Source organism: Pan paniscus, chromosome 18 (assembly GCF_029289425.2).
Source record: "Pan paniscus chromosome 18, NHGRI_mPanPan1-v2.0_pri, whole genome shotgun sequence".
Taxonomy (NCBI): domain Eukaryota; kingdom Metazoa; phylum Chordata; class Mammalia; order Primates; family Hominidae; genus Pan; species Pan paniscus.
The window spans coordinates 28,867,692-28,891,239 of record NC_073267.2 but is presented as its reverse complement, the minus strand read 5'-3'; the positions used below and the strand labels follow the sequence as shown (position 1 = coordinate 28,891,239).

Sequence of the window (23,548 nt, the reverse complement as noted above, 5' to 3'; positions counted from 1 at the left end):
CTGAGATGGCTGTGTATGGTGGCTAACGCCTGTAATCCCAGCACTTTGGGAGGCCAAGTGGAGCATATCATGAGGTCAGGAGATCGAGACCATTCTGGCCAGTGTGGTGAAACCCTGTCTCTACTAAAAATACAAAAATTAGCTGGGTGTGGTGCCTACAGTCCCAGCCACTTGGGAGGCTGAGGCAGGAGAATTGCTTGAACCAGGGAGGTGGAGGTTGCAGTGAGCTGAGATCATGCCACTGTACTCCAGCCTGGGCAACAGAGCGAGACTGTGTTTCAAAACAACAACAACAACAATAGACAACAAAAACTGAGATTATAGAATATTTGGCACAGTTCTCATCAAGCCAGAAATCCTTATCCAGTAGCTTCTTAGGCCCTCTGTTAGGTCGTTCTTATTATAAAGGCATACCTGAGGCTGGGTCATTTGTAAAGAAAAGAGGCTTAATTGGCTGACAGTTCTACAAGCTGTATAGGAAGCATGGTGCCAGCATTTGCTTGGGTTCTACTGAGGCCTCAGGAAGCTTCCAGCCATGACAGAAGGTGAAGGGGGGCAGGCACATCACCTGGCAAAAGCAGGAGCAAGAGAGAGAGTTGGGGGAGGTGCCACACACTTTTAAACAACCAGATCTCATGAGGATGGCACCAAGTCATGAGGGATCACCCATACCCAGACGCCTCCCACCTGGCCCCACCACCAGCACCAAGGATCACATGCCAACATGAGATGTGGAGGGGCATCCAAGCCTTCCCACCCTCCTTGTTGGTTCCCTGCTCGATTGCCCTCCTGCTGCAGGTGCTGCACTCTGCTTCCTTGCTCCACTTCCCCTTCCAGGAATGTGCGGGGCACACCCCCACCTCAGGCCCCTTGCATTTGCCCTGTAGGCAAGCCCCAAGGGTTCTGCACTGCCAGCAGCTCCTTCACCAACTGGAGTTCACTCTAAGGCTCCCCAGTGAGGCCTCTCCTTTTGTAGAATTGCAGCCCTCCTCCCATCTGTGCTTTATTTTCTGCACCAGCTGTTTTCGTCTGATGGGCTATTTTAGATATTATATTTTATTATCCGTTCTTGCCCATTAGAAAGTAAGCTCTAAGACAGTAAGAATATTTGCCATCTTTCTGGCCCCTGGCACATAGTGGCACTCAATCATTTTTTAATGAATTAAACTGAATTCAGTATGGGATTTTTCAAGCACCGCCCTCTCCCTTTCTTGCTTTAGTTCCCGGACTGGGGCGTTCTCTAGGGTTTCTGCCCAAAATGCCTCGCCTGCGGGTGGTCCACATGTTTCTGTGGTACCTCATCTATGGGCACCCTGCCAGCAACACCGTGGAGAAGCCAAGCTTCATCAGTGAACGGAGAACGATAAAGCAGGAGTCAGGCAGGGCAGGCGTCCGGCCGTCCTCCTCTGGAAGTGCCTGGGAGGCCTGCTCTGAAGCCCCATCTAAAGGCAGCCAAGATGGTGTCACCTGGGAGGCTGAAGTGGAGCTTGCCACGGAGACAGGTGAGAGGCCCCTGCCACTCCTGCACCTGGGGTGGGCAGGCCCAGTAGTAGGATCCAGGGAGAAACATGATAGTTCCTTTTCCTTATATAAACTGGCTGCAGCCTCTGATCCAAATGGAAACATAATCCACACTTCCTGAACCTGCAGGCTTTCTTCCTCATCTTCCTTCCTGCCTGACAAGTAGAGTTTTCCGCAAATTAGGGGTAAAGACACCAAGACCTCCTGGGAGATGACGTTACCATGTGTCACCATGGTGACTGGTATCCTGGCTGCCGGGGGTAACCGTGCGTTTTTTTCCTAGTGTATGTCGACGATGCCTCGTGGATGCGCTACATCCCCCCAATCCCAGTCCACAGGGACTTCGGCTTTGGCTGGGCTCTCGTCAGCGACATCCTCCTCTGCCTTCCCCTCTCCATCTTCATCCAGATTGTGCAAGTCAGCTACAAGGTATTGGTGACAGGAGCCATTATCACAGGACTGGCCCCTCAGCTCTGGGCTGGAGGGCCTACACTCACCTGGGCAAGGGAGGATACTTGAAGACCCGGTGTTGCCCAGATGAATGGATTGGTGGATAGATGGATAGGCAGATGCTCATTCAAGGGAAAATATTTTAAGGATTTGTTCGAGATAGATTAGACTAGATTAGATTAGAAAGATGATTGGGTGGATGGGTGGGTGGTTGGCAGGTAAATACTTTAAAGACTCGCTCTTCTAAATGGATCTATTGGTAGGTAGGTAGACAGAAAGACAATTATATTACAACAATAAAACGTGTTTTTTTTTGTTTTGTTTTTTTTTATGAGGCAGAGTCTTGCTCTGTCGTCTAGGCTGGAGTGCAGTGGCGCGATCTCTGCTCACTGCAACCTCCGCCTCCCGGTTTCACGCCATTCTCCTTCCTCAGCCTCCCAAGTAGCTGGGACTACAGGCACCCACCACCACGCCAGGCTAATTTTTTATATTTTTAGTAGAGACGGGGTTTCACCACGTTAGCCAGGATGGTCTCAATCTTCTGACCTCGTGATCCGCCCGTCTTGGCCTCCCAAAGTGCTGGGATTACAGGCGTGAGCCATTGCACCCAACCAAAACATGTTGTTTTTAGAAATTTGGTAAATAGAGAAAGATAAAATAGAAATTACCCATAACTGTATCACTCAGAGAGATAATTACTACTAAGTAATTATCTTCTTGGTAAGGTTTTTGTAGTCTTTTATTGCTATGCCATACTTGTATGTACACGGGTATGTGTGTGATCTCCCTTTAAAGAAAAAAACTGAATTGAAACTATATTCACTCTTTTATTGTCTGTGCTTTTGACTAAAGAATGTTTTGTATTTTTTGCATCATTAACTTTTTAGACTTGATATTAAGTAGAGTCATAGTATTCTTATGTGTCTAATTTATTTAACCATAATATTTTCTATTTTTGGACATTTAAATTCCACTTTCTTACTACTGTTGAGTAGGTATTTATTATGACATGTTGATGAATACCTTTTGGGTAGGCATAGATTGGCGGCTCCAGCATTTTTTCCTTTGGGTAAGGATAGGAGCAGAATCAGTGGCTTCAAAAGGAACGCGTGTTCTCTATCTCATCTTTTCTTGTTTAAAATATAAATGTATATATTCTTATGTTGCCCCCGGGAAAGGTTTAGCAATTTCTATGCCCACCAGCAGGGTATGAGGGCACCTGTTTATTGCCCTCTGCAGTGTGGTAGATGGGCTGGAGGGGAGGGGCAGCGAGGCCAAAGGCAGAGATGCAGGGGCACTTGGTGGGGCAGGAAGGAGAGCCCAGTGGGCAGGTTCAGGGAGACTATGGTCAGAAAATAGTGGTGAGCACTTTTTCAAGATTCTTGCAGGTCGCCCTGGCCCTCAGGGCGAGCTGAACCTGCACATCACCTCTTCAGGTGGACAACCTGGAGGAATTTCTGAACGACCCGCTGAAGAAGCACACGCTGATCCGCTTTCTCCCCAGGCCCATTCGGCAGCAGCTTCTGTACAAGAGGTGAGGCCATTGAACCTGACCCAGAGTAGTCGCAGGTCCAAACAAACCCTTAAGTCAGGGCTCTGAGCCATCATTCACCAGGAAGAGGAAAAGGTTTCTAACTTCCAGCTTGCAAAAACTCAAGATTTTTAGTAAGTTATTAATATTAATGAAGTATGGGCTGGTATATTTTATTACTTGATTTGAAGGTTCTTTTAAAGTAAAATCTGCTGCTAGTGTCTGCAAGTATCGGAATTTTTTTTCCCTTTCATTACTTTTACTTTCCAAATCAAATCCCTAGTGTCGGGTTGATCCCTGTGGCCCTGGTTGGGTGTTAGGTTGGGTAGTTCTGGGCCTTAGTGCAGTGTGGGCTTGAGGCTGGTCCTCCAGTGACCACCAGGTGGAAAAGAGAAGAAGGAAGTTGCACCCCTCACCCCACATGCAGACCCCTGCGGCCGGCTGCGAGTGTGGTGTGATGAGAACCTCCCGCCCCCTCTGTTTTCTAGGCGTTACATTTTTTCGGTGGTGGAGAACCTTCAGAGGCTGTGCTACATGGGGCTGCTACAGTTTGGTCCCACGGAAAAGTTTCAGGATAAAGATCAGGTAATGTCCCTCAAGCCCAAACGAAGGAAATTCTGATTGTTAAACGGTCTCCAAGCAGCCAGACCCACTGTGGGTTCTCCCTGTCTGGTGTCTCCCCTTAGGTCTTTATCTTCTTGAAGAAGAATGCAGTCATTGTTGACACTACCATCTGCGACCCACATTACAACCTGGCCCGCAGCAGCCGGCCCTTCGAGAGGCGCCTCTATGTCCTGAACTCGATGCAGGATGTGGAAAACTACTGGTTTGACCTGCAGTGCGTCTGCCTCAACACCCCACTAGGTGGGTGTCGGCTCTCTCGGCTGAACCTGGCTGCTTTTGCTCCTTTCTGTGTGCTAACTGGGATTTAGGGCTAGAAAAGCCTAGGAGTTGCCTCAACCAGTGGTATGTTCCGAGTGCTCCCCAGAGGCCCAGAGCACCCCTGGGGCTCCCTTGGAAAGGAAAGTGGTGGGCCTTGAATGGGTGGGGTGCTTCCGGTTCCCCCACTCAGTTGAGCCCAAGTAGCTGCACTTTGTCTTCATTTGTTCATTGAGTAGGTATTTATTAAACACACCGGCTGTGTGTCACTTCCTGTGCCTGACAGTGCCACAATGAGAACACAGCCCGCCCTGCCTTCGTGAGACTCAAAATCTAGTGTGAAGAGGAGACACAGCTCACAGGAGTGCAGTGAGGGCCTAGGTGTTGGTTGGGGTGGTGTTTATTCCAGGGCTCGGGAACAGCCTTGCTGAGGGGGAGACATTGGAGCTGAATTCTATAGGATGAGGCAGAGCCAGCCAGGGCCAGAGCTGGGGAGGGCATCCCAGGCAGGGGCAGTGACACAGGCTGAAGCCCTGAGTGGTATGTTGGAGAAAGAGAGGAGGCCATGTGGGTAGGAGGAGAGTGGCGTCCACTGGTGACAGTGAGGAGGACAGGACAGGCCTAGAGGTGTTTTGGAGGGAACTGACCCGATGTGCTGGTGACTTGGCTGAGTTAGGCTTTGTGGGGAGCCTCTGCCCACACCCCTCTCTCTCCCTAGGAGGACCCTCCCTCCCACACTGGCTTCTCAGATGCCCACTCCTACTTCAGGTGTCACCTCTCAGAGAAAGCATGTCCGCACCTTTATTAGCATCATTCCATTTCATCGTGGGAGTTCCTTGTGCCTAGAATAGTTGGCTTCCATCCCCACGATGTGTCGCAAAGTGCCGGGTGCACAGTCGGCATCCTGTAAATGTGGATCAAATGCATGGAGGGTCTACGGAAGGCAAGAGAGCATCCCCTACAGTGCTTTTCCTCCAGGCCTTTCTCCACCTGGCCTTTTCCTGCCACCTCTACCAGGAGGGAAAGGAAGCCACGTTCAGCTTGCACCTCCAAGAGGAGTTCCATTCCGCTCCTCCCTTCTTGAAGCTGAAAGATCCAGTATCACACTTTGATTTTTGCAAAGTGGGAGTCACACATTTTGCTTGGCAGAATTATTTAATGCCAAGAGTAATAGCACTTGTATTTAGAAACTTTCATGAGTCCAGACGTATTTTAGAACAGGGTGTTTCATAGAATCCTCTGGCATTCAGCAGTGAGCTAGGCTTTTGCCAATTTAGATTTTAATAATGCCCTAATTCCCCTGCATTTTATATCTAGATAAAAATTTGTGAACCAGCATGAATTTGCACCAGAGGTTTTCAGGCCTGACAATTGGTGAATTTCCATCCCTTTAGGTGTTCATGAGCAGAAATGGCAAAGGCTTATTGAGCCCCAGTAATCAGGCATTGATTGTCCCTTCATTCAATAAACATTTGAAGAGGTTCTGCCCCCAGGATGAGGGGAAAAGCGTCATATAATGAGATGCAGTCATCTTTTAGAGCAGGTGCTGCATGAACATTAGCCTGCGTAAGAATCACCTGAGCAGCATATTAAATGCTGATTACTGGGCCCTACCTGGAGAGTCTGCATTTTTCACAAGCAGACTTGTGGTGCTGCTGTTATTTATATGAAAGAAGCTTTGCCTTAAATATTGTTAGTTTCAAGGGTCCATTCAAACGGGTGACCTTGGGCAAGCTACTTGTAACCTCCCTGAATCTTAGTTTATTTCTAAGCTGAGAACTCCACTGCCGCCACCATATGGGCCAAGGTGAAGTTGGGCAAGGCGTCTCAAGTAAAGTTCCAGCTGCTGTGGGTGAGGCCCTGAGCTCCCACTGCCCCGGGCCCCACCGGCCATGCCATCAAGCCGAGGTCTCCAAGCATGCTAGGAGAGAGTCTTTGAGAGTCTGCAAACCTTCCCTCACCTATCAAGCAGTGCTTTTAGTGGTATTTTATATTTCTTTGCAAGAAATGCAATTTTCTGTATTACAGAATAACTGGATATCATTTCTCAACTCCATTAGCAAACCTCTTGAGCACTTAGGAGACATCTGGCTGCTCCTGGAGCCAGGTGGGGCCCAGGCCTGCTGCGTGCAGTGCATCTCAGCAATCTGTCTGTACAGGCCCCTCCGTATCCCTGCCACCACCAGCAAGGGCAGTCGTTTCTGCCACCTTGGCCCCAGCATCTCCCGGGGCTTTCCGGGAGGCAGGAAGGCCTGGGTTTCCCCTGCGCTGGACTCCCTGAGCCTGCCGGGCTCTCTCGACTGCCTTGCCTGCCTTCTGTCTTCAGTGAATTCAGCCTGGCATAGACCCTTTCCTCAGGTCACCCACCAGCACTCCAACTCTCTTCCTCTGTTCCCTCTGACTTTCTTGTATGGATATTTTGTACGAAGAGGTCTTACCAATCTCAGACCCCCCTAGTGGCCGGGGAGCCTTTTCACAGGCAGGGAATCCACTCTTCTTCCCCACCCAGCCAGAGGTAGTAGCCACCAGAGCTGCAGCAGGAAGGCGTGATTGGTCACCCTGATGTTTGGTTTTCCAGGCGTGGTGCGCTGCCCGCGCGTCAGGAAGAACAGCAACACAGACCAGGGCAGCGACGAGGAGGGCAGCCTGCAGAAGGAGCAGGAGAGCGCCATGGACAAGCACAACCTGGAGCGCAAGTGCGCCATGCTGGAGTACACCACGTGCGTGTCCGTCCCAAGAGCGGCCGGCCAGGACTGGGCTGCGGTGGTGCTCATTTCAGATGCCTGCCCGCCCTTGTCTGGCTTAGGATGTCAGGCCAGACGGCCTGTGTCTCCGGTGCAGAGGCTGCAGATGGCTGGCTCCAGACATACTTTATTTAGCCCACATCTTGTTTTTAAAAATGTAATCGGTTATCAAAATTTATTTTGGGAATTTTATATAAAAATCTGGATTTTTGACTTATCTTGCAAAAGTGAAAACCAGTCAACACTTAGGGCCCCCAAATTCTTCGTTGCTACCTGTGGGGTGTTTTTCTGGAAAGATGAAAGTTGGTTATAAATAAATGTCCCTCAACCTATGCCATGGGCTCTCTTTTTCGGTGATGACCAAGAAGGGCTCTTTTCTGTTGATTTCCTGTCTTTTAGTGGAAGCCGTGAGGTGGTGGATGAAGGCTTGATCCCTGGAGATGGGCTGGGCGCCGCAGGGCTCGATTCCAGCTTCTACGGACACCTCAAGCGCAACTGGATCTGGACCAGCTACATCATCAACCAGGCCAAAAAGGTGGGTGTGCGTCACACCGGACTACAATCTCAGGGGTCCTCGCTACTCACCCTCCTGTCCCTCCCTGCCTGACCAGAGACACAAATACTGGCTTCCGTTTGTATTGAAGGTGCGTCAGGCCCCTTAAATGTGTGCCTGGCCTGTTTTTTTCCCAGTGGATGCTAACTTACTCTGTGACGTGGACAGGTATTCCTTTTTAAAGAAGGATCAGAAGGTCTGGGTGACACAGGTCCTCCAGGAGGGAGTGCATGAGCAATGGTAAAGCGGGTGGCAGGAGACTCCAGCCCCTGGCTGTCAATGCACAGCGGCCCTTACCTTCCTAAGAGACCTTGGTGCATTTGTTACTCTGGGCAGCTGGGGATTTGTGGAAGCTCATGCTTCATCCCAGTGCTGTGCTTGTCTCACAGGAGAACACTGCCGCAGAGAATGGACTCACAGTGAGGCTCCAGACATTTCTGTCCAAGCGCCCAATGCCCCTCAGTGCCAGAGGTACGTGTGCTGGGAGTTCACCCCAGAAGTTAATATGGTACCAGTTCAGGGCCTAAACGACTACCCTATGTTCGGTTTGGTCTTCCTGGCCTTTGCAGCACTCGTCCTGAAACTGTTGTCTCCTGTGATTATGTCTAGGCAACAGCAGGTTGAATATTTGGGGGGAAGCAAGAGTAGGCTCCGAGCTCTGTGCTGGCTGGGAAGAGCAGTTTGAGGTGGACCGAGAGCCCTCGCTGGACCGAAACCGGAGAGTGAGGGGTGGGAAAAGCCAGAAGCGGAAGCGGCTGAAGAAGGACCCTGGGAAGAAGATCAAGAGAAAGAAGAAAGGTTATGTGGTGATCATTTACATTTACTGGGCCTTGTCTTTGTTTTGGCTTGGAGATGTGCGACAGCCTCACTCCAGCCAGGCCTGAGCTCTGCCCTTCAGCACGGGTTTCCGCCTTCCCTCGATGTGTGGCGCTGACTCTCTATGATGGTTGCTTTATTTCCACATCCATTTGGCAGATGAGAGAGCCTCGAATGTCCCATATGCTTCCCCTGCTTTCTCCGCCTTTGTATCTTTTAGAGCTTCTGACTTTAGGAACTCATTCAGTTCAAATGCCTAGTTTCATCCCAGCTGAAAAAAATGTCAGCAACAGCCTCATCACAACTAGCCAAAATCCTAATTTTGGGGGAGTTTACCTTTTAATATCTGTGTTTATGCTAATCAGGCCAAAGTTCAAAGGCATGTTGCATTTTAATTTTTTAATTTTTATTTTTTTGCGTCAGAGTCTCACTCTGTTGCCCAGGCTGGAGTGCAGTGGTGTGATCTTGGCTGACTGCAACCTCTGCCTCCTGGGCTCAAGCAATTCTCCTGCCTCAGCCTCTCAAGTAGCTGGGATTACAGGCGTGCGCCACCACACCCGGTTAATTTTATATTTTTAGTAGAGACGGGGTTTTGCCATATTGTCCAGGCTGGTCTGGAACTCCTGACCTCAAGTGAGCCGCCATGCTGGGCCCATGTTGCATTTTTAAATTAGAGGAAAGCTGGGAGTCGTGTAAGCCTGCAGCACCTTCTGATTTGATGCACCCCTTGTGCGGTGCCTTTTAGACTGCCATTTTGAGTTCTTCATCTGGCCAATATTTATAGCAGAGGGAGTGGTAAGGAGACCAGTGTCTAGTTTTTAGACCACTTTCATATTGCCTAAGTGGTCCACAAGTTTTAACAGCAGCCACTGACGGCTGGTAGCTATTTCAGTTAAAGACAGAATGTTTAAACAGGAACCTGTTTTTAGTGGTTTATTTGGCTGGCGTTCATAACAAATAGCATTCCATCAGTTGAAATGGCCCCCTCAGTTTCGCCTGTCGTAGATATGTGTAAGACCAATTTGGCTTAAAAACCTGAATTCATCACAATGCAAAATGTGGTGGTGTCACTTCGAGTCCAAATTTCCTTTCCCCACTTTTCTTCTGCCTTAATTTGGAAGACACTCGCTAAACAGTCTTTTGAGATTGGCAGTGGCATATGGTGTCTGTCCTGTGAAGGTGCTATCAGTACCTCCCCTGGGCAGGAGACCTTGGCAGCCCCGTGGCTACGCTCTCAAGGTTCAGATCCTCCCTCTGTTGCTGATTCAGCTGTGTGACTTCAGCAAGTCACTGTATGTCTCTGTGTTCCTCAGCAAAAAACAGTGATAACAATTGTATCCATTTCATAAGGTTGCTATAAAGTAGTAGTCTAATTATAAGATAATATGTTGAAAAAGCATAAACCAGTGCTAGGCACACAATGAATATTCCCTGATGCTAGACTGCTGTTTTGGTGGTGGTGGTGCTGTTTAGTTATTAACTACACCGATCTCACTGCTGATGTTAGTTATTTAGTAGCCACCACTGTGTGCTGGATGTTCTATATGCAGTCTCCTTCCACCTTCTCCATGGCCCTGGAGCAGAGGCCTTATTGTCCCCAGATGCACTCAAGTCTACACAATGCCCGTGTGGTCACAGAGCAAGGGAGCGTGGGGGCCTGGTGACTGCACAGTCCCTGGTCCTGCTCACTCGGCGGGTACGCCCCGAGCACGCACTGTAGGCTTCTGTACAAGATGCCTTCAAAGGACTCTGTCACAGTGGGGGAGATTGGAGATTGGCAGATAACCAACTAGAGGCTGCATTGAGCCTTCCAACCTGTTGCTGTGAAATTTGATCAAGATAAATGATGAAAGGGATTTAAAAAAAAATAAAATCTATCAGAAGGGGCTGGGTCTTTTGTAGTTAGTTTGTGTGACTTTAGATACAATGAGTATCTGCTAACCAATACCATTAGTCACATCTCACTGGCTGGGTAGGGAACCTGCCCCTCTGCAGAGTGACAGCTCCAAACCAGGTGTTAGAGGTCTCCTGCCTTCTCCCTCTGGTGTTTTTAGGAGAGTTCCCAGGAGAAAAAAGCAAAAGGCTGCGCTACCATGATGAAGCCGACCAGAGTGCCCTGCAGCGGATGACGCGGCTTCGTGTCACCTGGTCTATGCAGGAGGACGGGCTGCTTGTGCTGTGCCGCATTGCCAGCAATGTCCTCAACACCAAGGTACCAACCAGCCCAGCCCAGCGGTGGGCCTGCCCCTCACTCGGAGCTCCTTCCTGTCTGAGCCTTCCGGGGACTCCCAGCCAGAGACCACTCCTCTCAGCTGCTCTGCTTCGCCACTGGGAAAAGCATTGCCCAGAATCCTACACATTTTCTTTTTTAGAAAGATGGAGCCTTGCTCTTTCACCCAGTCTGGAGTGCAGTGGCACGATCACAGCTCACTGCATCCTCAACCTGGCCTCAAGTGATCCCACCTCAGCCTCTCATAGTCCTGGGACTACAGGCGCACCCTGCCATGACCAGCTAATCCTACAAATTAATACCATTCTGTTTTTCTACATTTCTTTTTAGCTTTCAGCTGCATACATATAAATGTTTGCCTAGCTGCAGGCAAACTAGTTCAGAGCTGTTCTTTCTCTCTCCTCACCAGTAGTCTAACCCTGGCCTGCTCCTTCCTCCCACCTTCATTGCCTGAAAAGCTCCAATTTACCTTCCTGTAACTGCCCATCATGTCCGGAATGATCTGCCAATTGGGCGTAATTACCCTGCTCATTCTCTGTTCTTGGCCAGATACTTCTCATGCTGTTTCTGTCACCTCTGGTACCTCTTGGCTCACCGGCGTGGCTGGTCCACAAGGCAGCGAGACCTCTTATTTGCCTTCCAGGAAAAAGCTCTGCCAGTCCAGTCCAGGGCCCCTTCCAGGCAGTAGTGCCACAAGGCAGCTTTGGAGGAGCCCGGGTGTGCCTCCGGGTCTCAGCCAGGCCAGGCAGGAGAAACCCAGCTGGGGCTGTGTGCCCAGATGCTCCTAGCCTGCCAACTATTAGATCCCTTGTCTTGACCGCTTGTCCCCTGTTCTCTCATCCCTCAGTCCTCTCCTGAATTCCATCCCAACCTCTTTTCCAAGGAAGAACCTGAAAGGTGACATGTTGCCATCCCTAATTTATGTTCCCTGCATCTGCAATGGCTTCGTCATTGCAGAGCTGATGGGGAAGTGAGGCGTCCCTCCATCTGCTCCAGCTCTGGTGCAGCTGGAGGAGGCAGGAGGGTCCTGCATAGGTCAGTGTTGGTGGACTCTTGCTGCTTACCAGAACTTACAGACTTTTTGGGTCACCTCATCCTTGGGGATGTAAGAAAATAACTCGTCAAGCGGCTTTCTCATGTCGGCCTTGCCTTCCTGTGTTATTGACCAAGATGTTCTCCTGGGTCTGCTAATTTTGTACATTCTGCTTCTACTAACATAACATACAAGCACAACATACAGAACGTTTCTGAGCACACATGATGCATAATTAGGACACTAAGACCTCTAACTAAACACACTTTGCATCCCCATGATTCCCTCTAATACGGCGCCCTTTCAGGCAGTTCCCCCCCGCCCCTTTGGGCACCTTTGTCACACATGGCGCTTGCTAAAATACACTCTTTCCCGCTGGTCACTGAGGCCTCGTCCTATACTTGTCTGCCCTGAATCTCCCTCAGTGTCTGGCACATGGTGGGCCCAGTAAATATTGTGAGGTGACAGTTGTGGGGATTCTCTGAGGAAGGAGGCTGCACAAAACACATTTTGTCCACTTTTTTATGGTAATTCCCCATGATGTCGTCTCTGAGGATACTGACTTTTTGTCTTGGCTCTGTGTTTGATCCAGGTGAAGGGCCCATTTGTCACCTGGCAGGTGGTACGGGACATTTTGCATGCCACGTTTGAAGAGTCTTTGGATAAAACATCTCATTCTGTTGGACGAAGAGCTCGCTACATAGTCAAAAACCCACAGGCCTATCTCAACTATAAGTAAGCCTCATTGAAGCCCCATCACTCCGGGACACGGTTACGTTATCCCGTTTGCTTAAGAGTCTGGTGGGAAGTGTGGCTGGAGCACACTGAGGTGTCTGATGGGCTGGCCAAGTGTTGGAGTCTGCTGGGGAGATGGACCTTGGTTTTTTGACGGTGAGGGCCAAGCATGATTCTGGGTGCTTTCCCATGCAAGGTATTGCTTAGACCTTATGGTGGCCATGAGAAGTAGGTGGTGGTATCCTTTTTTTGGATGAAGAAGCAGAGACTAGATAGGCTGACTCACTAAGTACCACGTGCCTAGCTGGTGGTGGAGGCAGAGGCAGAGGCTGGCTTTTCCTGCTGTTTTTGGCCCACAGAGCAGTTCCTGAGAGCTCTGATTGGTGGCTCCCTCCAGCAGCAAGCTAGGCAGGACCTGGGATCATTGGACAGGATGCCCTCTGCCATGTTCTTGGCAGAGCTGAGAACTGTCCTCCTGCCCTGCCCTTGTGTGTGTGACCTCAGGGAGTCCCCTTGCCTTACCAGGCTGTAAAGCGGAATGAGTCTGTACCTGGCAAGCTCTTTATGAAGGCAGCAGTGCCTGGCGGACGGGAGCCCAGCAAATGCTGGTCGCCTTCCCCTTCATTTTCGTTTGGGCAAGTCAGGCTCTCCTTATATCATGCAGATGTGAAGGTTAGTGGAGTGGACACACCTGCTTTGCAGTAGATTAGAGAGCTTAAGAATAATAAACTCCAAAGCCTGTTTGATGTTTTTAAATGTGTGATGCACTTTCACATAGGTCAGCCCATATGGTCCTGGCCAAACCCCTGTGAGAGACAGTTTGGGACTCAGTGTTCTCGGTTACCCATGAAGGACAGAAGTTCAGAGAAGCCAAGGTGTAAAGTGTGAACAGACCTGACTGAGGTCAGGCTTGGCTGACCCCAAATCCTTCATTCGTAAAAGCTGCAGTTGTGCAACAGGCATATAAGTAACTCATGCTTCAAGGTCGGCCAAGGCCAGAAACATGAGAATGAAGCTCTCTGAAGGTTCCGAACATGGGCATCATTGCAATTCCCAGACTCCAGCTTTGTCTCCTCTTCCTGCAGAGTGTGCCTGGCCGAGGTGTACCAGGATAAAGCGCTTGTTGGAGATTTCATGAATCGAAGAGGTGACTATGATGACCCAAAGGTAGGTCCTGTGTGAGTGTAGGGCTTGGTATGCTTGGGAGATTGGGGCAGCTAGACTTCAGTCAGCTCCTCTCATCCCACAGTGCCCCTGCCAGCCTTAGGAATGTGGACTTTGTTTCCTGCTCACTTGAGAAATCACCGAGTCAGCTCTCTGGTGTTGGCCTTCACTTGATCTGGCTTCAAGCACCTGTTTTTAAAGATGATTAGAATCTGACAGGCCACTTTGAAGGGCTGCTGTGCCTTGGGCCTGTTTTGTTAAGAAAATAGAACATTTCTTCAGAAATTACAGGCTTCCTAGAAAGCTTGCAGACTGGGTGTGGGTTTTCTTTCTGAGTTTTCTGTCCAGAGGGGCCAAGGCGGTGGCTGACAAGGAGGGAAGCTGTCTGCTGACCCAGACTCCTGCCCTTCTCCTCAGAGGCTGCTCATCTTTCATTTCTGTGCTAACCCTGGACACTACAGTGTGTGTGGCAGGACTTGTGCCAAGTGAGGCCAGTGGACAAGGAGAGGCTACCTTTTCCCCCAAGGAGGCCACAGGCGAGTGGGACAGACAGAGAAGTACATGGCCATTGCAGGACAGTGTAGTCAGCTCCTGGAAGAGGAAGGCACAGGCCCACAGAGGTCAGGGAGGAGGCTCAGCAATGCTTTTGGATGGAAGTGACAGAAAAACCTAACCTAATGAGAGTATACGGCTTCCTTTTTCCCAAATGCCAAGCAGTTGAGGGTAGGCAGTCCTGGTCTGGTGCAGGGGAGCAGAGATGTCATCAGGCTCCCGGGTTCCTGCCGCCACACTCCCCTCCAGGAGCAGTGGTCAGCTTTCCATCCTATGCCAGTCACCCCCTGGTTGCAAATGTTGACTATGAGAGCTCAAGTCCTCACAACAGAATTCCAGAGCAGGAAGCAGTGGGGAGAGGGGCTGCAATAGACCCACATGGCCCTTGTATCAGGGGACAGCCTTTCCCAGGAGCCCCTGGCAGACCTGGGCCACGTGGCTGGGAAACAGTGGGACATAGCACAGGGGACTCAGGCTGCCATGAGTGGCTTAAACTGTCCTGGTGTATCCTAGGAGACTGGGCATCCTCCCTCCCCACAGCAAATTGAGACTGGCTAATCAGAAAGTGTGGGGAAAAATGGAATAGGTGACCCACAGACACCCACAGTGTCTGCCAGTGGGCTTAGTAAAGGTGTCAGCACTGGGCGAGACTGGAAACCACGGCAGCTGGGGCAGCAACAGTGAGGGGAGAGGGAGCCGCGGGGCTGGCAGGCACAGCAGCCAGATGCAGCAGGGGCTGCGTCCTACATAGCCACCAGGCCAGGGAGGAGCGGGAGCATACCATGTCGCATTGCACACTGGGTGACGCAACCAGCTTGCTCCTCAGATCTGGGTCTGGACTGAGATGATGCAGTGCGCATATAGAGGAGGAAATTGATTTGGGGGCCACCCATAGAGTGTGAGGCTGGGGCAGAGGAAGGAGGCTGACTACATGGGTGAACCAGGGAACACCAGGCCTCGGAGGAGGGAGGCTGTGAGGGAGCACTGTGTGGGGCACGTTTGAGTCATCTCACCTGGGGCTTGGGAGAGTGCCAGCGATGCAGGTGTGAGGCTGTCGGTGGGTTAGTTGGCACCAGGTACCCCAGTTTCCTGAGCGTAGTGGTGAGGGTCTTTTGCCTCCTCTACAGACCGAGCTTCTCAGATGACAGGTGACCAGGGGAGGCACCTGGTCAGTGGTTCTCGGACTTAGCTGGTGCAGGAGTTTGTTACAAGATATTCCTTGGTGCATCTTAGCAAAACCTCCCTTTAGGGAAGAGTAAGGGCTTAACCTCTCATGCTCTGATGTTGAAAGGTTTGTGCCAACGAGTTTAAAGAATTTGTGGAGAAGCTTAAAGAAAAGTTCAGTTCAGCCCTAAGGAATTCTAACCTTGAAATCCCAGACACACTCCAGGAGCTGTTTGCCAGGTAAGCCGCTTCTGTGATGGTTCCATGTGGCCCTCTCAGGGCAAGAAGAAAAGGCCAGCCCTGTCTCCCTTATCAGCAGGTCCGGGAAGCGCACGGCACCTGCCTGGCTGCATTTGACCTTGCAGTGGCCCTCCTGTCTCTCCTCTCATGGGTGACTTGAACACAGAATGGGACCTAGCACCCTGCCGGGCATTTATGTTCATTCTCCCATTGGTCCTTCAGGCTTCCTTGTTTGGTTGGTGTACTTTTTGCTAGGTTTGCTTACTTTACCTTTGAGGAAATTCCTATGTAAGTAACGTGCCCAAGGTCACAGTGCTTGTAAGTACCAGGGCCAGGATTTGAACATAGGAGGGTCTGTAACCACTCGGCGTTTGGAAGAAGAATCTTGGGTATGAGCACAGAACCCTGTACGATTTTTAAATCTTAAGTTCTGTGAACTAGGCCTGTTACCTCAGCATCCTCCAAATGTAGATCCCTTTTCTCCACCATCCTCACCCAAAAAGTCCCTCGAGCCACTGTTTTTCTGAATTTCTCCCTGTAAAATGATGGCATCCATCAGTTCTGCCTGTGAACTGTACAGCACCCTTGCTCTCAACATTTCAGTTGAAGACCTCATTCCTTCATTCACTCAACAGATAATGTATGTCTCACCCACTGTATTGCCATGCCTAAAGAGCAGTTTGTACTCGTTTTCAGAGTTGATATCCTTTACCCACATTCTGGGTTTTGTTTCTGGTTTGCAGTAGACTGTTCCCCAGAATTCCAAAATGGCATGGTTTCAAGTCAATCCAATGGCCTGTTTACTGATTTGTAATTTATATCTCCACATATTCTCAGTAAAGTTATGGGGCAACTTTTTTTTTTTTTTTTTTTTTTTGAGATGGAGTCTCACCCTGGCCCCCCAGGCTGGAGTGCAGTGGCACACTCTCGGCTCACTGCAAGCTCCGCTTCCCAGGTTCACGTCATTCTCCTGCCTCAGCCTGCCCAGTAGCTGGGACTACAGGCGCCCGCCACCAGGCCTGGCTAATTTTTTTGTATTTTTAGTAGAGACGGGGTTTCACCGTGTTAGCCAGGATGGTCTGGATCTCCTGACCTCATGATCTGCCCGTCTCAGCCTCCCAAAGTGCTGGGATTACAGGCATGAGCCACCGCACCCGCCCACAATTTTTAATCATAAAAGAAGACAGAGATTTTTAAAGGAGAGCCCATGAACCATTTAGAGAGAAGAAAAAGTTGCACGTGTAACAGTTTAATACTGATTGTGATCCTGAGCATTCTGGCAGGCAAGGCAGAATAGAAAATGGTTCCAAGCCAGGTGTGGGGGCTTAACACCCATCATCCCAGCAGTTTGGGAGGCCGAGGCGGGTGGATCACCTGAGGTCAGCAGTTTGAGACCAGCCTGGCCAACATGGTGAAACCCTGTCTCTTCTAAAAATACAAAAATTAGCTGGGCGTGGTGGCACGTGCCTGTAATCCCAGCTACTTGGGAGGCTGAAGCAGGAGAATCACTTGAACCCAGGAAGCAGAGGTGGTTTTCACGTTTTCTGAAAAGTTTCTTTTTCTTGGCACTAAATTATAAGAGGAATTTACTATTGCAGTCAAGATTAATTTTTCCGTTAGTTTGTTAGAAACCGAAGAAATGTCCTACAAATGGCCAATTTGTCATATTTTATAAAAAGGCAGTTCTATGACTTATTCTTAAATTTACTTGCTTGGTATAAATACAGTAAAATAATATTACATGAAACTCAAAAAAGAAATGGGGAAATGGTTTGTAATTCCAACACCTAATATGGCTACTCTTTGGGGATTTTCATATTTCTTTGTTTTAATTGATGAATAATAATTTTATATATTTATGGGGTACAGTGTGATGTTTTAATGTATGTGTTCATTGAGGAAGGATGAAGTCAAGTTAACCAACATATCTGTCGCCTCACCAACTTTTGTTGGCAATACAAACCTTAAAAATCTATTATTTTAGTAATTTCAAAATATGTAATGTGTTATTAACTGTGGTCACCATGCAGTTTTAAATCATGAAAACTTTTTCCTCTGGTCTAACTGTAACTTTATACCCTTTGCTCAACATCTTTCCTTTCTTCATTCCTTCCCTTCCACTTCCCAGCCTCTGGGAACCACCTTTTTCCTTCTTCTATGAGAATAATTTTTTTAGATTACTTCTGGGTGGGACATTTTCTTCTTGTGCTTTTTTTTTTTTTTTTGGATTGTAACACACCCACAGTTGTAACACACCCACAGTTTTAGGTGCTGTTCCTCTTACAATTGACAGTGGATCTTTGCCAATTCACATTTTTCCGTGTTGCCACATAATTGTCGGTGAGTGAACATTGCACATTTTCTCAGCCCTCCTTTTTATAACAGGCAGGACAGGGTATATTCTCATTTTAATTTACATGCACAGCACTCGACATTTGGTGAGTTTAACATTTCTCCCACTCCCAACACTTTAGCCAATAAATCGCCATCTTGAGCCAGCATCCGCTTGCTTAGTGAGGAGCTGTTTTGTTTCACTGACATGCTGTTATGTTTCTTTTGCAGGTACCGAGTTTTGGCAATTGGGGATGAAAAAGATCAAACCAGGAAAGAGGATGAACTTAACAGGTAAGTACTGATATATAGAGTAGCTTTTCCTCAGCTGCTTAATAACTTGATGGCTGACAACCTATTGCACTGGGGTAATCTAGGGCCAAATCCAGCCCACTACCTGTTTGTGTGAACAAAATTTTATTGGCATACAGCCATGCCCATTCTGTATGTTGTCTATGCTGCTTTTGTGCAAGAACCTCAGAGGTGAGTACAGTTGACCTTTGAACAATTTGTGGGTAAGGGGACGCCGACCCCCTGCACAGTCAAAAATCCACATAGAACTTTTTTTTTTCTTTTGAGATGGAGTCTTGCTCTTTCGCCCAGGCTGAAGTGCAGTGGATTGATCTCAGCTCACTGCAGCCTCTGCCTCCTTGGTTCAGGTGATTCTCATTCTTCAGCCTCCCGAATAGCTGAGATTACAGGCACCTGCCACCACACCCAGCTAATTTTTGTATTTTTTAGTAGAGACGGGGTTTTGCCGTGTTGGCCACGCTGGTCTGGAACTCCTGGCCTCAAGTGATCTGCCCACCTTGGTCTCTCAAAGTGCTGGGATTACAGGCGTAAGCCACCACTCCTGACCCAAGTATAACTTTTGACTCCCTAAACCTAACCACTGATAGCCTACTGTTGATCAGAAACCTTATCAATAACAGTTGATTAATATACAGGTATAAGCCACTATGCCTGGCCCCACATGTAACTTTTGACTCCTCAAAACCTAACCACTGATAGCCTACTGTTGACCAGAAACCTTATCAATAACAAAGAGTTGATTAATTTATATTTTGTATCTTACATATATTATATACTGTGCTCTTACAATAAAATAAGGTAGAGAAAAGAAACTGTTAACAAAAATAAGGGGCCAGGCACGGTGCCTCACGCCTGTAATCCCAGCACTTTGGGAGGGCGCTGCCGGCGGATCACCTGAGGTCAAGAGTTCAAGGCCAGCCTGGCCAACATGGTGAAACCCTGTCTCTACTTAAAAATACAAAAATTAGCTGGGCGTGGCAGGTGCCTGTAATCCCAGCTGCTGGGGAGGCTGAGGCAGGAGAATCGCTTGATCCTGGGAAACGGAGGTTGCAGTGAGCTGAGATCACACCATTGCACTCAAGCCTGGGCGACATGAGCAAAACTCTGTCTCAAGAAAAAAAAAAAAGGAAGAGAAAATCTATTTACTATTCACTAAGTGGAAGTAGATCATCTTAAAGGTCTTCATCCTTGTTGTCTTCATTTTGAGTAGTCTGAAGGGACAGAGGAAGAGGAGGGGTTGGTCTTGCTGTTTCTAGGGTGGCAGAGGTGAAAGAAAATCTATGTATAAGTGGATCTGCACAGTTCAGACCGCATTGCAGAAGGGTCAGCTATAGTTGGAACAGATTCCATAGAGCCCACCAAGACTAAAGCATGTATTAACTGGCCCTTTAGAAGAAAAGTTCCTGACCCCCTAGCCTTGAATATCACTGGCCAAGCCTTAAGGTAGGTTGAGGAAAGGATTTAAACTCTGAACCCATGAGCTTTCCAAGCAAAACTCAGTTCCAAAAGCCCAGGTTTTGTTTTTCCATCTTGGATAATCAATAGTCACTTTGATTTTAGCTCTGTATTTCAGTGAGAAACCTTTTTTCTTCGGAGAAAAACTCGTTTAGAATTAGAGGGAAAGAAACGAGAAGTACTAACTACATTTATTAGTGGTCATGTAAACCCGTTCCAGGTAGGTCACCCCCTATCTACTAAAAGAAACTTTTCTCCTGCAAAAATGGACCTGTTAGTAAAGCCTAGAAACCATCACATATTGTGTTTTCTTTTGTGAATAGTTTTGGCATTTGTGTCCCTTTTGTGAGATTCAAGTTTTTTTCCCTAAGAATTGCATCTGCCTGAGCTGAGCGGTGCCTGTGGTCTCATGGTGCCCTGCTGCCCCCTCTCTTTCAGTGTGGATGACATCCACTTTCTGGTGCTTCAGAACCTGATCCAGAGCACGCTGGCCCTCTCAGACAGTCAGATGAAGTCCTACCAGTCATTCCAGGTGGGTGTCGGCTGCCCGGCAGCACAGCGGGGATGTGGGCCCTTCCGAGGCCAGGCTCGTGAGGTGCTGGCCCCTGCCCTTCTCCGCTGTGGGCTCTTGGGCTGATTCCCCCAAAATGCCAGCCCACGTGTCTTTCAACTTTATTTTTTTATCGTTGTTTTATTTTTATTTCTTTGTGTTTATTGTGTATGTTTATGTTATACAACTGGAGGATTTGATGTACGTATACATTGCAGAATAATCGTCACAGTCAAGCCAATTAGCACATCCATCACCCCACATAGTACCTTTTCTCATTATGGTGAGCACACTTGGCGATCTCTCCTCCTGGTGCATTTCAAGTGTACAGCACCAGATTGTCACCTGTCATTACCAAGCTGTGAGCCTCCAGGGCTTAGCATCTCATAGAACTGAAGCTTTGCACCCCTTGGCCAGCTTTCCTCATCTCTCTCTTTAGTCTTTAAAGCATGGGGATGGGATCTAGTGACCTCCACAATCCCTCCCAGAGCTGAGGTTTTTAAGTCTAATGTTTAAGACAGAAAATGAAGCAGGAGAGGAAATGAGGCATGGCAAAGGACCTGAGAAAGTAATTGAGCTATACGGCATAGCTTTTCAAATCATCACTTTGGAATGCCAAGATATTCTGGTTGTGGGAGGTCACTGGATGGGAAAGCTGCCTTTCCGTGGGCAGTGAGTCATGTGTCTCCCGAGGACACAGGTCCACGCGGCCGCTCTACTGCGGCTGAAAGAACATGAGAGTGAGGAAGGGAAATCACATCGAAACCCCGGTGGAGCCTGGGAAGTCAGTGGTCTTACTACTCTTACACAAATGTGGGCACTTGAGGTTCAGAGAAGTTAAATCACACACCCAAGACCACATAGCTCAGTCATCACCCAAGACCCCAACAGAGAGGTGCTGAGGGGCCCCAGCCAGTGCTGCCCAGGGCCTCGTTCTCCCCCAAGTCATCAAAAGTGAATTCTAAGGAGGACCCGTTCATTTTGTATTTAATCACTAACCCTAAATCTGCTCCTGGCTTACATTAACAAGTCACCTGATTTGGAATACGAGGGGAAAAAAGAATAAGAAAACAAAGGGACTTTCCTAATCCCGCCGATGAATTCAAATGGGTGAGGACCCGATCATTAGGGCGCCTCACAGTCCACAGAGAGATCTTATAGCATGTTAAGCCCAAGCCCTATCCTCAGAGACTCCAGTCAAGAGCAGCGGAGTGGGGCCCTGATAGGAGTGTGCCACCCCTCCCCAATCCCGAAGGGGCCCATGGGCCACCCTTGCAGAAACAGCAGTGTTGACCCTGGCGGGGCGCTGCACGTGCTTGTTACTTTGGCCACAGCGGGGCAGGGAGGACTGGGGGAAATGGAACTGGTTCAGGAAAATGCCACGCTGGGCTTGAATGCCCTGTTTCAGAGCAGCACCCTGGCCCTAGTCTTTAACAGCCATGGCCAGACCTCAGCACACCCAAGACAGAGTGTGCATTTGATTTCTCCTGTTTTAATCACCACCTGGAGGTTCTCTGTGCCTCCTGCAGGGACACGTGGGACCATCAATCAGGGAGGCCCAAGAAATGTCCTCATACACTTGCTGCGCATCCCTTGAACCCTGTGTTTTATTTCCTCCTGCCTGTTTTACACATACGGTCAAGTGTACACATTTGGAGTGGAAGGCTAGTATCTGTGCCGTGCGCCCTCTGCCACCCCAGCATTTTGTAGATGAAAGCAAAGCCCTGTCTGAGCCTGAACTTGCAGAGAAAAGAATAAATAGTATTGGGTGAAGTTCCAAATAAACAGTCCACAGACCGTATTTTATTGGTCTCACGCTTGTTTAAAAGGAAAAAACAAAATTTTTTTTTTTTTTTTTTCCAAAAAATGTTTTTTCCAACATTGCACACAGGAGTCCAAATTTCCGACTTCTGGCTGTGGGGTGGGCCTTCCAGCTGTCCTGCTGATTAGTGGCTCAGAGCTGGAGGGGACTTTGGGGATCCTTCCCACTGTACCCCACCTCCAAACAAGAAAGCCCAGCCCCAACGGCAAAAGCTGGGCCCCCTGCCTTCCAGCCAGGCCCATCCCCAGTATTATTCTCACGGCTTTTTCCTCCTCCAGTTCCAGTTCCATCTCCAGGTGGCACCTGGGCTCTGATGTGTGGTACCGAAGGCCTAGTCACTCTGCCTCAACCCCCAGGGGCATGGAAAGTCACCTTAGAAAGACCACCGGCCTGCGTGGCCTCCCTCCCCGAGCAGGAAACAGGACACTTCTTTAGTGACTCTTGAGTGAGGACTGGAAAGCCAACAGCAATGTCAGAGCCCCATAGGGGACCCCGCGAGGCTCCCCTCAAGGTTCCGGGAAGCCAGTGGAAGGCTGCAGGTGGGCTCACTGTGCCTGTGACAGCCCAGCCTCTTGGAAATGTGAGTGGGTGGACCATACCCCCCAACTCACCACACATGGCCTGAGCGCTCCTATCCTGTTATGTGGGAATACACCCATTCGCTAGTTATATTCAAATGGAATAGAAGAGCAAAGTCACAGAAGGCTTGTCACAAGGAGTGAGATGCAGCTTCCCTCCAGTGCTCTAGGGAAGGATGATGGTGTAATGGCCACTCCCAGCTTCTCCCGCCCACCACATGGAGAGTGTTCCCCCATAAGGTCTGATGGTCTGCATGCCCAGGACTGGCGCACAGGTGCTGTCTAGAGGAAGCAAGTTGCACAGGCTTCATTCAGATACGCTCCGGGGAGCACCTGGGTGCTGCCCCAGAGCCCCAGCTGACCACCGCACCGGTCCCCGGTCCCCTTGTGTCCCTCCACTGGAAGGAAGGTGCAGTGGTGAGGTTGTTCTTCTCTCCTCTGACCCACCCCTACCTGACAGTGTGACCTCAGAGGATCACTTAAAGTCCATGTGCCTCAGCCTCCTCTGTCACTGAAGGTCCTGGGGGCAGCACCTAAAATCCTTAGACCATGACAGGGATTTTTCTTGGCCAGTGCTTTTGAGGAGACAGTCCTATAGGAGCTCTCTCAGAGGATGGCAAATGCTAGATACTCAGGAACTGCTGGTTGCTTGCCCTTTGCAGAAGCTTGGAGTAACAGAGACTCTGCTGACTGCACAGTCCTTTGAGCTGCTTGTTCACTAGGCGGGGCCCAGGTCCATGAGACTTAGCAGGCTGAGCCATGAAGTCACCATGGCATGTCCAGCAGAGGTACTTCCTTCCGCCTAGGCACTGGGGTGGCAACAGCAAGAGTTGAATCTAGGCCAGGCATGGTGGTTTACGCCTGTAATCCCAGCACTTTGGGAGGCTG

The 23,548-nt window shown here is 49.2% G+C and overlaps 1 protein-coding gene across 2 annotated transcripts in view; it reads left to right on the top strand.

Annotated features, from left to right (window-relative positions):
• Positions 1-23,548, top strand: part of GTF3C1 (general transcription factor IIIC subunit 1) — an 88,848-nt gene that overhangs the window by 52,756 nt on the left and 12,544 nt on the right. For both annotated transcript variants that reach the window (XM_008959898.4, XM_008959899.5), the window contains exons 15-29: positions 1,221-1,502; positions 1,805-1,950; positions 3,408-3,505; positions 3,991-4,087; positions 4,189-4,366; positions 6,960-7,101; positions 7,525-7,660; positions 8,068-8,149; positions 8,288-8,476; positions 10,549-10,706; positions 12,350-12,492; positions 13,578-13,659; positions 15,500-15,612; positions 18,175-18,237; positions 20,149-20,242. In XM_008959898.4, coding sequence (XP_008958146.2) covers positions 1,221-1,502; positions 1,805-1,950; positions 3,408-3,505; positions 3,991-4,087; positions 4,189-4,366; positions 6,960-7,101; positions 7,525-7,660; positions 8,068-8,149; positions 8,288-8,476; positions 10,549-10,706; positions 12,350-12,492; positions 13,578-13,659; positions 15,500-15,612; positions 18,175-18,237; positions 20,149-20,242 — 2,003 coding nt within the window. The remainder of the gene's footprint in view (positions 1-1,220; positions 1,503-1,804; positions 1,951-3,407; positions 3,506-3,990; positions 4,088-4,188; positions 4,367-6,959; positions 7,102-7,524; positions 7,661-8,067; positions 8,150-8,287; positions 8,477-10,548; positions 10,707-12,349; positions 12,493-13,577; positions 13,660-15,499; positions 15,613-18,174; positions 18,238-20,148; positions 20,243-23,548) is intronic.